Genomic DNA, 17,473 nt, shown 5'->3' with positions numbered 1-17,473 from the left:
TTATGCCCGGAGCCAGATCTGGGCTCTTCCTCGAGTCTCCATTTCCCTTCAAGGAAAACAAGCGATGGGCGGTCAAGGTGGAGTCCTGAGCAGAGAGACCCTAGGAGGCGGGGAGAAGGTGACAGGAGACAAGAGGATCCAAGCCAAGGCTGCTTATTTCACCTCACAGATACCTGGAGACCCTCCTCAGAGGGGAAGATACAGAAGGGGACGTAGCCTGCAGCCAACTGGGTCTACTCAAGGAAGAGACAATAGGCCTGCACTGTGGCTACACCTTACACAGCAAATACTTGACCTATCGAACCATCTCCTCAGCTTAAAAAATGTTAAAAACAATAACAAAACCAGAATAACTATATGTGTGGGCACCCACCCACACACCATCACCGATGTGAAACACCCCCCCCCCACACACACACCCCATCACTGATGTGAAACGCCTCCCCCCCCCACACACTATCACTGATGTGAAACCCCCCCCCCACACACACACCATCACAGATGTGAAACACCCCCCCACACCCCCCGACACACACACACCATCACCGATGTGAACCCAGCGTGGGAAGGGAGGCTACCTTTTCCTTGGTGAATTAAAGACCTTTATATTGAGACACAAGGGCTGCGTCCTCCTCTGTCCAGCACAACGAAATGTACTAAGTGCCACTCAAGCCTTAGTAGCAGACACTGGGGACACAGAAGAACAGGAAACCATGGAAGGCCCCAATGCCAGGCAGCGAGCCAGAGCACCTCTGCTCGAGATGAAAACTAAAAAACACATAGACCTCAGAGCAGAGTGCCTCTCAAATGCTACTTCCGTGTGGGAGAGAACTATTCTTGCTTTCTAGCCCAAATTTCATCAAGCCACAATACACCACCAGAAATTTTGTTAGAACTGGTTTCCAGCTACCTGGTAACAGATTCTAAGTATTTTAGTTTTGTGGTCTGATTCTCTATTGCCGGCTGGCGCACAGTCACTCCACATCTTTCCCTGGCTTTCTTGTGGATACTACACCCTTCCCCCCTCCCGTTTCTATGGAAATCCCTAGAACTAGTTAGAAAATTCAGGGTGTAAGCTGAATGGAATCTTACGGGACAAACAAGGAAGGGGCTGTGCGGGACGGGAATGTGGACTAAACCATGACCCTCGCCGAGGCTGGAGGCGGAAGCATCTCGGATGCTGACTGAGGGGTGTCAGGGGCACAGGGCTGTAAAGTGGAGGGTGGCGGGAGCAGGTGTGGAGGAAAGCAGTCAGCGGTGAGTCTGACGGGCTCTCATGTGCTGTTCCCTGGAGCAGCCACCAACTTCATCTTCAGGCAAACATTTTCCCAGCATCCATCTGAGTTCCCCATATCTCCAGAGGGCCAGCAGTAAGTAGAAGAATTGGTGGCCTCTGGCGGAGCACCCAGCTCCAGGCAGTGTCCGGGTCCTCACCTCCCCACAGGTCCCCTTCCCTGGGTCGAGGCTTCTGATGCCTGGCTGCTCGCTGAGAGCAAAGGCCAGGGCTGCCAGTCGTCTTCTGTGTGGGGTGATAGGGGTCAAGTCCAACCTTCTGCCTGTTACACAAGACCCCAAAAGCACACATAGCAAGCCTCATCTCCTGAATAGAAGAATGGTGTTGTATCAACTGAGATGTTTCTACACAACAAAAGGATCCATCAGCTGATCAGCCTTAGAGGATATAAGAATGCCTGTGAGCTAATCACGTGACAGGGGGCTAGCATCAAATCCAACTAATCCAATTAAAAACGGGCAAATAATCTGAACAGACGGTTCTAAGAGTAAGATACACAAGTGGCCGATGAGTCCGTGAAGAAAAATTCCCCATCACTAATGACTGTGGAAAGGCACATTAAATCCCACACCATCAAAAAGGCTACCATCAAAACATAAGACAGCAAACACAGGTGAGAGTGTTGAGAAAGGGGAAGTATTACTTGGTGCTGACGGGGACTGTAGATTTTTAACACAGCCACCACAGAGAACAGCATGGAAGCTCCCCCAGAAACTCCAAAACAAGTGTATTATATGAACTAACTGACCTACCCTGAGTATATAGCCAAGGGGAATCAAATTGGCATGTCAGACAGACCAGTGCTGATTTCAGGCCTTTTCGAAAGTGGCAGGATACAGAAGCAGCCTAGGTGCCCATTAGCAGACAGGATACAGAAGCAGCCTAGGTGCCCATTAGCAGACAGGATACAGAAGCAGCCTAGGTGCCCATCAGCAGACAGGATACAGCAGCAGCCTAGGTGCCCATTAGCAGACAGGATACAGAGCAGCCTAGGTGCCCATCAGCAGACAGGATACAGAAGCAGCCTAGGTGCTCATCAGCAGACAGGATACAGAGCAGCCTAGGTGCTCATCAGCAGACAGGATACAGAGCAGCCTAGGTGCCCATCAGCAGACAGGATACAGAAGCAGCCTAGGTGCCCATCAGCAGACAGGATACAGAGCAGCCTAGGTGCTCATCAGCAGACAGGATACAGAGCAGCCTAGGTGCTCATCAGCAGACAGGATACAGAGCAGCATAGGTGCCCATCAGCAGACAGGATACAGAAGCAGCCTAGGTGCTCATCAGCAGACAGGATACAGAAGCAGCCTAGGTGCCCATCAGCAGACAGGATACAGAGCAGCCTAGGTGCTCATCAGCAGACAGGATACAGAAGCAGCCTAGGTGCTCATCAGCAGACAGGATACAGAAGCAGCCTAGGTGCCCATCAGCAGACAGGATACAGAAGCAGCCTAGGTGCTCATCAGCAGACAGGATACAGAGCAGCCTAGGTGCTCATCAGCAGACAGGATACAGAGCAGCATAGGTGCCCATCAGCAGACAGGATACAGAAGCAGCCTAGGTGCTCATCAGCAGACAGGATACAGAAGCAGCCTAGGTGCCCATCAGCAGACAGGATACAGAGCAGCCTAGGTGCCCATCAGCAGACAGGATACAGAAGCAGCCTAGGTACCCATTAGCAGACAGGATACAGCAGCAGCCTAGGTGCCCATCAGCAGACAGGATACAGAAGCAGCCTAGGTGCCCATTAGCAGACAGGATACAGCAGCAGCCTAGGTGCCCATCAGCAGACAGGATACAGAGCAGCCTAGGTGCCCATCAGCAGACAGGATACAGCAGCAGCCTAGGTGCCCATCAGCAGACAGAACGGACAATGAGAACGTGGTATGCACACAATGGGAAATTATATCCAGCGACCCTGAGTGTTGGTACTGCCATCTGCAGCAGAGTAGACAGAACGAGAGTGCCCTGTACTAGATGAAACAAGGTGACACAGAAAGAGAAATAGCATATGAGAAAGGCAAGAAGAGGGTCCAAACACAGGACAGTTACACTACAGGCTAGGAGCGGGGAGAGGAGAGGGGGACTGAAGACGGGGTTTCCAGACAGGAGCAGTAAGTTCTCAGCAGGGACTAAACTGGAAGAGAGATGACAAGATGCTCCGAGCACAAAGTGATGCCAAGGAGGTGGGAGCACTGAGTACTCACTCATACAGTCAAGATGTATTACACAGCAGTGCTGAAATGTCAAACCGTGCCCCACAAACACTCATCATTATTTTGCGTTAACCGAAAGTTGAAAGACAGTTTTTTGAGGAGATGGAAATACTAAGGATACTGTTCAATCGTTATATTTCAAATCAGATGTCAGATTATCATATTATCTGTGTTGAATGCAGTACCAGTTCATAGTAAGTGACAGCTGGCATGTGTTCTTATTTGGATGGGGAGGACTAGAAAGTCAAGGTGAGGTCCTAGATACCCTGAGTCCCCAGGCGACCTGCAGACCATGCGCTAGATAAACCAATACAGAATAACTGTCCGACACAGAAACACGGAGCTGCTTCCACGGTCAGTGTTACCCGTGTGCGGAGCGCTGGGATACTGTGCAGAATCCCGACAGACAGTTCATCCTCTTCACAACCATGAGCCACAGTCTGAAAAGTCAGTGAAACCCTTTAAACTGCTCCAGAAAAATACACGCTTTGCCAAGTAATTTCAGGGGACCTGAACGCTTACCCAGGACCCAGTGACGGACCCTGAGAGGAGCCCAGGTCACTGGTTCCTGTGCCTCTATGTGCAAAGCTTATCATAGAAACTCAAGGAGACCAGCGCCCATGCCCTGTCCCCAACTGGAACCTGCTTTCTGGGTGCTTCGAGCTGTGCAGGGGCAGCTCCTTGCTGCTTCTGTTGGCACAGCCTCACCCTTTCCCAGCACTGGTTGCTAGGCAGTGACACCCACACTCTGCCTCCAACACAAAACAACAGACCACGCTTCCGAAACTGACTGTTACAGTCATTCAAACAGCACAGAAGTCATATGACTTCAGTGAGAACAAGCACTTCCACCTGACTTCTCAAAATGGGCAGGGAAGGGGAAAGAACACACACACACACACACACACACACACACACACACACACACACACACACACACACTCACAGGGAGGCCAAACTCCGAAGGAAGTACAGGGAAGACTGGGGGACAGTTCCATTGTTGAGTGAGCTGTTGCCCAGTTCAGTTCAGCCTGGTGCTGGTGTGACCGACTGGCAGCCTGGAGGGCACCTCCTTTGGTCCTAAGGACAGGCTGCCCAAGCTATGAGGTGAATCTGGACACACTCAGCCTAAGCTTCTCCAGGTGTCTAGTGTTAGACAGGCCAGCGAGTGAGCGTGCTGTCTGCGGCAGCACTAGCAACCTCTCAAGCGCAGGAGAACAACCCATCACTGAGGCCTGTGTGTGCGCACAAGACAACTTGAAGGTGCAGACTCTCTCTTCCACCATGTAAGCAGAAGAGATCAAATGCAGGTTAGCCAGGTTTGCTGGCAAGTGCCTGCTGAGCCACCTCACCAGCAAAACCTCTTTTTTAAAAAAATATTTTATTAATTTATTCATATTACATCTCAATTGTTAACCCATCCCTTGTATCTTCCCATTCTTCCCTCCCTCCTGCTTTCCCCCTACTCCCCTCCCCTATGACTGTGACTGAGGGGGACCTCCTCCCCCTGTGTATGCTCATAGGGTATCAAACAATACCTCTTAAATGCCTAATCATCCGAAAGAAGAAAAGTAAAACTGTGCCATTTGTGAGGACGACCGGCTAACCAACTTGGGTTGTGCTATGCATTTCACATTGAACATATGCATCAAAGCGTCGCATAAGACATTTTACACACACATGACGTTCAATTAAACCTCAGCAAGTGGGCAATGGGAGACACGCCACTCACACAGCCCTTAGAGATTTAGTAATCACTGCTGTATGTACTCAGATGAAGACTCACTGAGTCTCAAGTGGGAAGAAGACAGCTTGGGTCTTTTCCAGTTCTGTGTTCCTAAGAATGAGGAACAGTGCAGGGGCAGTCTCCCAGGGCTGGCTGGACTTCCTCAGCTGCCCTGGAACCAGGGCTCCTTCAGGAGGACCCAGGCCAGTACAGCTGCCAGCAGGGGTCACCAGCTGAGTGCGCAATGCAAGGGTGAGTCAGGGTACCCACCTCAATCTACAGAAACCCACGTCTTTCCAGCAGACAGGTTTTTCTTGTTGTTTTTTCAAGACAGGGTTTCTCTGTGTAGCCTTGGCTGTCCTGGACTCGCTTTGTAGACCAGGCTGTCCTCGAACTCACAGTGATCCACCTGTCTCTGCCTCCCAAGTGCTGGGATTAAAGGCGTGTGCCACCACCGCCCAGATCCAGTTTCTGAGAACATGGTCGCCCTTTTATCTGCCAAAGCTTTTATTCCTGCTTCTGCTATGGGATATGTCACACAGTGCAGCACCTGTGTGTCAGAAAGTCTGTTTGCTCCTAGAATTTGCTCCAGGGTATCCTGGTCTGTACCAGATTCACCTGCAGCTCACGGGACCCAGCGCTTGGCTCACCATGGGCTTTCAACAAATAAACACAAAGAACGAAACCACGTCATTAAACCGCAACACCCACTGGAAACGGTGTTGCTCTTCAACTCGGCCTACAGAAGCCTTCGATATGGCACGCTGCTGTGAAGCTGGGGATAAGGAATGGCAAATCAAGGGAGAACTTAATAGATGAAGTCACACCCCCATTAAGTTCCCACCTTAAAGGGCACGGCATTCCACCATCAATGTCAGGAACAAGATGCGGCGTGCCATGCCAAGACATGGGTGCACACACAGTGAGTAGCAGAGCAAATCTCTAGAAGGCAGAACAACTGCCTCACTGCTGAATAGTGTGTAAGAAGATGCCCCAGAGCCTGCTGTTATTGAGGTCATCTCAGTGCTGGCTTAATGACATAAACCAACATCCCCCTCAAAGTACAATCTGCACGTCCCCAAGGACTCCCCAAATTCCTCTTAACAGGATGTAACAGCAATCCCCTGAGCTGCTCCATGTTTGGCATCCTACTGTATCCTCAGACAGTGGTCCAGGAGCTAGGCTCTGCACTGGCTGCCCCACCCCACGCCCACCACTCCTGCTATGGCCTTCATGGTGAAATGGAAGAGATGGTGGGCGCTCGCTCGGGAATGACTCAGCTTTGCCCAGTAGTTGGGATGGAAAGGTCACACCAACACACAGTGAGTCCTTTTCTGGTTCTTCCTCTGACAGAAACTGGCCAATCATCCTTTATACCTTCTCTTAATGTTTCTTATGGAGTCTAACCCCATTCTACACTAGCTGAGTACAAGTCAGCAACAGGAAGATGAGAAGAAGACGTACGTCTATGTGTCCACTCTGAATTTACCTCATGTTCGGGTCATCAACAACTGTCTAAACACTGAGGGGCAATCTTAGCTACGAACACACTTTAAGACTGACAGTAATATAAAACACAGACATCTTTGTTCACAGAGATACAACACAACCTGCAATCCACACCCCCAAGTAATTTCAAGGGGATTCTAAAGACAACTTAGAAAGATATTCAATTTCCCCTTGAATCAAATTTCAATGGGTTACAACAATTTGGAAAATCACCCTCTTCCTGAGTCACCTCCGTCCGCTCTTTCCTCCCTCCTCACTCAGCCCTTGCGGGTGCTCGAGGGTACTCTTTGATAACTCAACTCTAGTGGAGAGTCTAGATGAAGGTGCCTGTTGCTTTAAGTGGGTGTACAGCTCACAGTCAGCACTGGGGAGTCTAACAGATGATACTGTGTTTGGAGGACTAGCCTGGCCTAGCAGGCTGATGACCCAGCAGAGTGACTGCTCACATACTGGGCATCAGGGAAGCAGGGCTGAGACCTGAACTCATAGGCCCACTTAGCTGGGCTTCCCCTGCGTGCTCACATCCAACCAGGAAGGCTGAGGTTCAGTGTCTGCTTTCATGCTTCTGGATGTGTCAGAAGCAAATTAATCTGCCCAGTTAGTGCTGGTTAAGGCCTGTGGAGCACTCCCACTCATGGTGCTTTAACTGCTCCAGAGGCAGAGGTCAGCAACGGGATGAAATCCAGCTCGTCTTTATTCAGGATTAAAGAGGCAGAGGCGAAGACAACAATTCCTGCTCTCAGATCACAATCTCCAACCGTGAGTGGCAACAGCGATCCTGGCTACTGTGCAATGCTGAGTCACTCCCAAAGCGCCGCCATCCCTCCCATTTCACTGTGAAGGCCACGTGCATGAGCTCACCATGGGGAACTGAAGAAAAGAGTGAGGCAGCACAGAGCAGAGCCGAGCAGAACCTGCCCATGGTCTTAAGACACTGCCACTGACCAATTTACTGCCACAATGTAGCCAACGCAGTGCGGAGACAGGGCTCTGTCATGACAGACTGACAGACAGACAGACAGACAGACAGACAGACAGACAGACAGACCAAGGCAGCATACTGAGCTGTCCCACAGATACACCACTCCAGCTCCAGGAGGGAATGAGAGCCACGCTCAGAGCTAACGCTACCCATAGGTCCCAGGAACGTGGGCAGGATGGTCACTTACGTGGCTTCACATTTGCCACCACAGCCAGGCTTTCAGGCGAGTGTGGGCCATGGTGCCTACTGTGCTCCCCGGCACCAGAACTGCCACCGTACTCGATCACGTCCACATGTCCTAGGGGGACACTCCACTTGAGCAGGTACCTCTGGCTCATCACAGCATGGCTTTCATGTGAAGTCCTAGAGCAAATGCAAGGCTGTTACTTTATGGGTTACCACAGGACCAAGTTCTGACGGCTCCCATCCCTCATGCATCGCTGAGCGGCAGTCTAACCGGCATGGCACTCAGGACCCTCATGCCAACAGCAGCCACTGGCTCCAGCTAAGGCCTCCGGCAGGATGGGCAAAGGAAATCCTCTCTACAATCCCACCAGAACCTGAGAACACACAGCAACATGCCTGAGGATTCTGGGAAAAATATCCCAAGTGCACAGAGATGCTCTGATAGCTCTGTCTGGGTTGACTCTAGCTCCCCCTTTATTCCTATGCAGTTACAACCCCATGAATAAAATCAAGTCACACCCCACATTCCATGAGTAAAGCATGTGCTGAGTACACACAAGTGAAATGAAAGCCTATGCGTTCTCTTCTTTAACCACAATATGGGACACAGACACAGAGAAACACAAGTGCCTATGCCCAGAGCAGCTGCAGGGCCCACAGCTCATGCAACTACGCACACGCACAGCGACAGTCATGTAGCTGAGAACGTTCCTGACAGCACTGACATGGCCATCTTGACCCTCACGGTCACTGCCCTTCATTTGCTGATGTGGAGGCAGAGGCTTTGCAAAGAGGGGTGACTGGCTTTCAAGAGACACCCACATATTCTCTCTGCCCAAACTCTGTGGTGGTGGGAGGAGGGTTGCCACCCACTCACACGGGTGATGGTGGCAATAAAGTGTCAGGTGATAGTTGCGCATGGCTGCATGGTTCCCAGCCTGCTTTCTAGAAGGGATGCCCTGGGGGCCATGGTGTGCACCTTCCATGGCGCAGGCACTCCTGCTAGTCCACTGTGCACTATCAAAGGCTCACCACGTGCTCCTGCAAGGCCAGCAGCAGCTGCTCACTGGCTACTGGAGCTGCCTCAACATCAACCCATGTGATGTGCATAGGTACCAAGCACCTGCAGTCAATACTGAACCAACTCTCTCTCGCCCTAGCTACCCTTGAGGATTCTACCTTCCCAGGTTCCCTCTGCTCTCCTCCTGCTATGTGATGAGGATCCGTTCTCATGCAAAACTAAGGGGAGTAACTACTAATTACGGACATACCCAAATGTAAACATATCGGAAAATACCTCAAAAGTGTACTTAGAGAATCAGCTAATGACAACAAAAGAGCGCCAGGAGACACAGGACGTGAGAGGACCCTGTTTGAGGCCAGCTCCAGCCGCAGCCTGCCTGAGTTCACTGTGTGCACCTTAGCACCAGCAGATCCACAGAATCCTTTACAAGTCAGCTCAGAGCTGGTGCTGCAGCTCAGTCCCAGAGTTAGTTTGTCATGTATAACACTCGAGGTCTCCAGCTGGGTGATAGTGGCGCAAGCCTTTAATCCTAGCACTTGGGAGGCAGAGGCAGGCCGATCATTGTGAGTTCAAGGCCAGCCTGGTCTACAAAGCCAAGGCTACACACAGAAACCCTGTCTCGAAAAACCAAAGAAACAAAACAAAACAAAAAAACACTCAAGGTCTCACCCCCAGCAGTGCAAAATAACAACAGCAGCAGCAGCAGCAGCAACAGAAGCTTGCAATGAGGTTCCTTTTATTAAGGTAGTGACTTTGGCCACAGCTCAAGTGAGAGACAGGGCGCAGCCTCTCTCGTTCTCTGATGTACACAGCGCATCACCGTGAGGCTGACGTGTGACATGGGTTGGTTCTTACCGTGAGCTGGCAGTAGCACACATCAGCACGTCATTCAACATGAAGAGCCGGCGTTCTTTGGTCTTGATGATTTCTCCCCTGTCGTTATAAACCGTTTCGATCACATCATCGGACCGAATGAGGTACCGGTTTCCACTGCTGAGGAGCTGAAGTTCAGAAGGACACCGACAAGGTCAGCACATCGTGCAAAGCAGAAGGGAAGGGTATTCCTGAAACACACAAGCTTAGATTATCCATGTTTTATGGCCTGTTCATGGTAGGAAAGCCCAGCTCCTGCTTGCTCCTCACCTCGGTGTGTGACGTTAACCTACACATCTTATGGACATCAGCATTGGGGGATGAAAAGTCACGTAGCAGCCGACTTTAAGCAAAGGTAAGTCTGTATCTAGCCCTGATTGGCTCAGTGACTGAGCCCAGGGCTCAAGCATATGTATCCATCAGGAGCTCTACCACCGAGCTACGTCCCCCAGAGGTATCTGGACATCTCACTGAACCAAAGAGAAAGCTATCAGCTCCTGGAAGGACGTTGTGCCCTGATTGGTACCATGGATGTCACTTCCTGCTTGTAACAGGAAACACAGCACCCTTGGCTACCACCTTCTGAGCAGAGCGTACCCTGACCGCTAGCTCTCAGCCACTATTAAAAGCCAACTTCAAGACTCGGCCTTTTATGGCCTGTGCGCAAGATCAAGGTCAGGTGCACAAGCAAGTGCCATCAGATTGCGGTCAGTATTCCTTCCTTCCCAGTGCACCCTCATGCCAAGCACCACGGAAAGGCACGACTTAAAATGATACAAATTATATCAAGAGCACAACTGATTGCAATTCTCGATTCAAAACCTTTCTGTCATTGAGAGGGTCAGAGAAATGCCACTTAAAATGTACAGCCATAAAAGCACCAGCGGTAAGCCTCGGGATGTTGGCATCAAGCAGGATGTTCCTGCCACTGAGGAGAAAATGAAAGTGGCATAGCAACAGTGAACTACACGTGAGCAAGTGAGCATGGCTCCTATGTGTAGGTTGACTCCTCCCCATAGACGGGGCCCTAAAAAAACATGGGAACATCTACGCAGGTCTGTGGTGTGCTGCAAGAAATCCTTCTGTAGAGAGGAAGTCAGACACCCCAGCCGAGGGCGGGGGGGCTCTTTGTTCTGCAGCACATTTTTGTGGTACACACAGCTCAGCACAGGCGGATTGAGACAAACAGCTATCCAAAACAAAATAACAAACTATTGGAACTAAACCTTGAAACTAAAATGTGGAAACGAAGCAGGAGCTTTCGAAACTACAGCTAAGACTTGCTCTTAAGGATCTTTTTGGGGTTCCTTGGATCCAAATGGAGAACTATAAAATCTATGAGTCCCTAAGAAAACAAGTGGGCAGAGGTTGAGGTTTTCCATGCGGCCCCAGGCATTCGCGGCCCGACCCACCCCAGTTAGCACAGCAGAGGAGGCAGTTAGCCTAGTGACTAATGAGCTGTGGCCCAGGCTTGTGGGCATAATGCCCAAACACTTCGGCAACGGGATGAAGACCTCTCTGGACCTTGTTCAGGTATCTCTCGTTTATGGCTTTGGCTATTTGCTTGATTTCACAGCGCTGGTCGGCGTCTCTCTTTCTCTCATTCAGCTTCTCTGCCAGGGTCTCCAGCTCCGTCAGTGCCATCTGGAGGGGCAGCCTGTCAGGGTGTCCTTTGGCCGTGTTCTTCAGCATGTCCTGCAAGCGGGAGGCAGAGCGTGGGTGGTAAGCCAGGATGCTTCCAACCCCAAGAGTTAGCAGACCTCTCTGTCGGGCAGCTACGGCGACATGGAACGCCAGCCACCTCTGGAAGGAGAGTCGGGGCTGGGACACGGGTAAGAATCATTGTACCACTTGGCTCTTTGTGTAAAAACAAAACTGGCTTAATATGTTACACTGCTGATAGAAAAATAGGTAGTGTGGGCTCCTGACATAGAAACATACTACCACCCCAGAAAGCCAACAGTGGCCAGGACAGAATAGTCAAGCTGCATTATTCTACTGGAGTTGGACAAATCCATCTACTCACAGAAGGCCCTAAACAGTGGTAAATGTGCTACTGTGGCAGGTACTATACAGGTGGTTCTCAACCTGTGGGTCACGACCCCCTTGGAGATCACATGTCAGATATCCTGCATATTGGATATTTATATTATGATTTATCACAGCAGCAAAATTACAGTTATAAAGTAGCAAGGAAATAATTTTATGGTTGGAGGTCAGCACAACAGGAGCAACTTATTAAAGGATGGCAGCATTAGGAAGGCTGTCTGCAAGGTCAGTTCACCCGACTGGGTCGGTAGGCTATCTGCCCACCTCCCACAAAGGGCCTGCACTGGAGAAGCCTCGGTGTGTGGTACCACACAGATGTGCCCAGGCTACACTCAGACCCCAGGTCTTTTGCAGGCTGAGGCTGCGGCGCTGTATCCACCTGACCCGCAGGGAGTCTCCCAACAACATGCATTCACATCAAGTCTCTATGTCCTGTTTGGAAACTCTCAGACTTTTTCAAGCTTTTCCACTGTCGCCCTGGGATGGAGATCTCTGATGCCACTGTTGCAGTTGTTCCCACATCACTAAAAGATGGTGAACATAACTGATAAACGTGTGTGCTCTGACTACTGACAGGCCACTGGACCCTCTTTTTCTCCATGGGCCTCCCAACACCTAAAGCACAGTAGGCCAATCGATAACCCCACAGAGGCTTCTGGGGAGTCCCACACTTCTCACTTTAAAGTAAAAGCTAGAACTGGAGCTAGCCGTGGCAACACAAGCATCCCAGCATGCCAGAAGCCTGGGTAGGGAGATCAAGAGTTCAAGGCCAGCCTGAGTGCTCTCATCTGCTGCACGGCTGTAAATCTAAAGCCTCTTGAGAAAAGTTAATTGTTCTCCTTTAGTACAGACATCGGTGATGAGAAAGGGAAACAACCTTGTTGATTATGGGGGGGCGCGGGGTATCAAACTACCCAGCTATAGCATTTCCTCAGCCAACTAAGTGAAGAGTCCCTAAGGCTGATTCATGAGGCTTAAGCACAGAACATCGCTGTATCATGACAGGAAGGGAACAAATCAAGTGCTGATGGAGAAGACCCAGCGAGTGTGCTGGAAGACACAGCTAGTGTGCCGGAAGACCCAGCTGAGACAACGGCTGAATGGACAGGCTAGTGATGTGCTTCCAGTGAAGCCCACGTCTGCTTCCAGTAGAAGATTCACCCCGCTAGAGAGGAGCAGCCAGTGCTTGGCTCAGAGCTACAGAGGTGGGCTGAATCTGCTGGAGAGTGGACGCAGCAGGGAGCTGAGGTTGAAGCTGACTGACGCTCATCCACCATCTGAAGGCCAAGGACCTTCGCATGGCTAAAGCTCTATCTAACAGCATCACAGGAACCTCCTGGATTTCATGCAGGGCTAAAGCTTTCCCCTCTCTGCTACATACAAGCAGGACTCAAGGATGCTTCCTGGAGGGGCTAAGAGGTATCACAAACACCTGTCGGCCCCCCCCACCCCCCCCCACCCCCCACCACCCCGCTCCAGAACCCAGCACGGCTCTGTACCCTGCTGCCAGGACTTATAGCGTGTCACCAGCAGTGAAACGCAGAGCACTCACAAAAATCACGTAGGTGGCTTTTTCTGTGTAAGTACGGCATGCTAACGGATTGCTCCCCTGGAGCCAAATAGTAGCTTTTCTGAACAAATGTTCTTAGAACCTTTCACGCAGCTCCGAGGCAGCCTTTTCACCAGTCCGCCATAGCTCTTATGATTCCGTGATAGTCCACACCCACTCTTCTGGCCCATCCCTGCTCCCACGTTGACCAACTCTGCTGTTAGAGTGTCATGGACATCTTCTGTGTCTCTGACAACCACCTTCTCCCTGAGTTCCCTGGTTTTATTTCTTTGTTTGTTTGATTTTGGTTTTTTGGTTTCAGGGTGGTTGGTTTGTTTTTGTTGTTTTGTTTTGCTTTGCTTTTTAACTGGGAAAGATCTCAGCATGAGCAGGCCAAAGATTCCAGTTTTCATGACCAAAAATAGCCTGCTCTGTACATAAATCACATAAAAGTCTGTCAACAACAACAACAACAACAACAACAACAACAAAAATGAGTAATTTTTGAGTGTAGAGACGACTCCGTGGCTAAGAGCACATGCTGCTTTTGCGGAGGACCCTGCTTTCTTCCCAGGACCCATGCAGCAGCCCACACCCATCCTTCAGACTCCTTGGTCTTCATAGGTATCACCTTTGTGGCTGCTGGGGACTATGCCCTGCTGTCCCCTGTAAGGAGGGGAAGAGAGGAGAGGTGTGGAGAGGAGGGGGAAAGGGAGAGGGGAGACCCTTCAAGGCCTCCCCATCCCTGACCCTGGTCTCTCCCCAGAGGGACAAGCACACCCTCTCAGTAGGACCTGACAAGCACACGCTCTCTGTAGGCCCTCACACGCGCAAGCTCTCCACAGGCCCTGGCATACCTGCAACAGGAGGATGAACTGTGGGAACCTCTGGATGGGCCGCATCATAAGGCTGTGGAGTGTGACCCGGTCTGGACTGGAGTCCTGGCTCAGCTGCAGAGAAGAAAGGCAGGCCTCAGGGCAAGTAGTGGCTCAGCCTAGCTGTGTCCTTGTGACACAGAGTGAGGATGAGGAGCAGGCCGCTCAGCACCCCTGCGTCACATTTTTGGCTGCACTAAGAAGAAACTGTGCAAATATGTGGGAAATACTTTCTACTCCAACCCTGGGGAGGACTCGCTGCTGCTGCGGGCCCTGAGGACGGGCCACACCTGGCTGTCTCAGGCCCTGCTATATTTCCCAGGATTCTCGGGGGTTCCAAGCAAGCCAGTCTGCTCCAGGACGAGTTGTAGCCCCTTATGCTGCTTCAGAGAGAAAGTTCCCTGTGGTGGTTGATCTGGGGCCACCATGCATTCAGATGCTAATTGCTCCTCATGTAATCAAGATGATGTTTGTGGACTTTACCTCCCCCCAAATCCCTGATTGGCTAATAAAAAATGCCTACACTTGGGCAGGACAGAAAGAAGGGCTTGGAGGAGCTAAGGTTCATGGGCTTGGCGGACAGGATAACAGGAGAGGGAAAAGAGGAGAGACAGAGGAGAGGGAGTGGGAGGGAAAGGGAAAGTGCGACGGGGAGGGAGACGGGAGACAGGGAGGGGGAGGTAGAGGGGAGGTCAAGAGAGGTCGACATGGTTGGTGTAAAGAAGAAGCATGTAGTGAAGAGGCGCTTGCTCTGCTGACCAGCATGAGGGGGAGAAGCAGCCCAAACAGAAACATGTGCGCGTATTTATGGTGTTTTGGGTGGGAAGTGTGGCTGGGAGATAACACCGTAGCTTAGCGGGTTAGGATCTGCCTAGTCCCAGCGTATAAGGCTTATGAAAAATCTGCCAAGTATCTGTGTCTTTTATCTATATAATAGCAAGTTAAATAATAACCACCGCAATCCGTACATGCATTAATATTAAACATTAATAGCTTCTACAACAGTTCCTCCGGCACTTGTCAGTCCCCTTGACCAGCATCTCTGAATGTCCAGGGATATGTCAGTACCAGACCACCTGAGACCATGGGTAGCCCTGATTCTGGGGCTCCACCTGGGACATCTCCATATAATAACCGCCCACCGTGAAGGTCACTGCACACTGCGAAGGAAGGCTTAGCTAAGCCTAGGCTCAAGGTCACCTGACCCGGGGGAAGAGAGCAGCAGGGACTATGGCCACTGCAATGCCACCGGTTATAGCATCATCAAGTTCCTGACAAAAACCCTCAGAGGAAATCAATAACCTAGTAATATCTCTGTTTTCCCCAAGGAAAAGAATGGCGTCACAGCTCAAGGACACAAGGCTCAGCTTCTCCAGAGCGAGAGAAAATTTAATCTCCGGATAGCCAGCTGTCCTTGGCCATGGAGCAGTGGGGACCTGAGCTGTGCTCAGCAGAAGGGATGTGAAGGAGGTGGAATTATCCCACGGTAAATACAACGTCAGTGCTGGCAAGAACACTTGCCCTGTGGCTGCTAACTCCAGGTAGCAGACATTTCCAGAAACACAGTCCAAGTAGCAAGAACACGCTGTGCCCTAAGGCTTTATCATTCAAATGAGTCTGAGCAGAGAGGCCCCAGCTCCTGGAAGGGACTTTAATATGGCTCACTGGGCAGCAGCCTCAGCTAGGCTTTCACATCCTGGCCTCTGAGCCCTGCCTGCAGACCAGCAGCCACCAGGGGACTGCCCTCACTGGTGGGATGGAAGAAGCAGCAGGGGCTTGAGGCTCTCTCAGCCCACATTGGAAGGCACAAACCCCAAAGCCTCAACACCGGCTCCTCCTCACAGGGTCAGGCTTTCCAGGCCTTGTCTAACTGTCCTATCCCAGGAGGGGGACCACCCATAATCTAGACTGGGCTCGTAGTGGGCTACTGGTTACTCCCTACACCATGCTGAGATAGGAGGCCCAGTCATCTGCGGCTTCTGATTGAAAGTCCTCTTTATCTATATTCATAGAAACACATGTTTAAGGTAAGCAAACAGAAGTTCCCTCAACAAGCTATGACACAGCCTACCAATCCCTAAACCTCCACTAGTCTATGCAGAGCAGAGCAGATAGCCAGAGAACCGGATGGTACCCACTCTCTATAATAAACAGCATCACATGTTCAAGGCAACACTCAGTCCAGTTTCACCCCAAGGCACTTTGGCATGGGACATGTTATGAGGTAGGGTTAAAACCCAAAGCAGGGAGAGCACCTCTTACCTTTAGGAACTCGAGGAAGGCAGGCTTTGTGGCGCATGTCTTCTTGAGGACTGCCACGGCTGTGCTGAAGTTGTTCACATACTCGCTGTAAGCATCCAGCACCATGGACTTGGAGAACTGGAGCACACAGAGTGAGAAAGGCATGGCCTGGACCATTCACAACGCTTTCACATGACAGACTACCATAGTCGCATGAGCACTTCCTTCCTACGTATCCGTGGGCACTTGATACCTGCCTGCCTGCCTGCTGCCTGCCCCCTGCCTGCCATCTGCCTGCCTGGAAACTGCTGGACTGAACCCAGTGCACCGGCTCCTGCATGTTGAGGAGCACAGGAAGCCATTTCCAAGTTTCTCTGGCAGGACGCAGCTTCCAAGAGAGCAAGGGTCATTGCCCAGGGGCCCCAACGGCCTCCCCTGGGGCACAGCCCAGAACCGCAGGATAAGGCTGGCCCCTTGCCCAGGTGGAGAACTGACACCTATATACAACACTCCCTATTGTCCTGCAAACACAACGGCTTCAAGATGCAGATCGATGCCCCGGAACCAATGCTCAGAGATCAATTATTTCTTGTTCTTTCACAGGCACCATGTGTCATCAAGGACAGCCAGCTGTGACTGACAAGAGCACGCTTTCAGCCAAACTTCGTGTGTGTGTGTGTGTGTGTGTGTGTGTGTGTGTGTGTGTGTGTGTGTGTTGTGCCTGTGTACTGACATGGAAAGTCACGTGATTTATTTTCTCCACTTTATCAAGTATTTGTACAAACTACATGAAAATAAGAGCTTGGCAGCATCTTAGGAGGCCGAGGCAGGATATCTACAGTTCAAGGGAAGCCTGGGATACAAAGCAAGATTCTGACTCAAGAAGTCTAATAGGGCCAGTGTGATGACTCGGGGGGTAGAGGTGTTTACCCATAAGACTGGCAAGCTG

At 51.0% G+C, this 17,473-nt stretch overlaps 1 protein-coding gene across 7 annotated transcripts in view; it reads right to left on the bottom strand.

The window, feature by feature from the left end:
* ARHGEF10 (Rho guanine nucleotide exchange factor 10) overlaps positions 1 to 17,473 on the bottom strand; it is a 90,417-nt gene that overhangs the window by 30,940 nt on the left and 42,004 nt on the right. For all 7 annotated transcript variants that reach the window (XM_084758878.1, XM_084758876.1, XM_084758874.1 and 4 more), the window contains 5 exons: positions 16,546 to 16,662; positions 14,266 to 14,358; positions 11,335 to 11,505; positions 9,793 to 9,938; positions 7,915 to 8,090 (listed from right to left, as the gene is read on the bottom strand). In XM_084758878.1, the coding sequence (XP_084615004.1) occupies positions 7,915 to 8,090; positions 9,793 to 9,938; positions 11,335 to 11,505; positions 14,266 to 14,358; positions 16,546 to 16,662 (703 nt within the window). The remainder of the gene's footprint in view (positions 1 to 7,914; positions 8,091 to 9,792; positions 9,939 to 11,334; positions 11,506 to 14,265; positions 14,359 to 16,545; positions 16,663 to 17,473) is intronic.

Source organism: Acomys minous, assembly GCF_964271855.1.
Source record: "Acomys minous genome assembly, chromosome: 15".
NCBI lineage: Eukaryota > Metazoa > Chordata > Mammalia > Rodentia > Muridae > Acomys > Acomys minous.
Note: the sequence above shows the minus strand (reverse complement) of the source record. Positions and strands in the feature narration are given on the sequence as shown.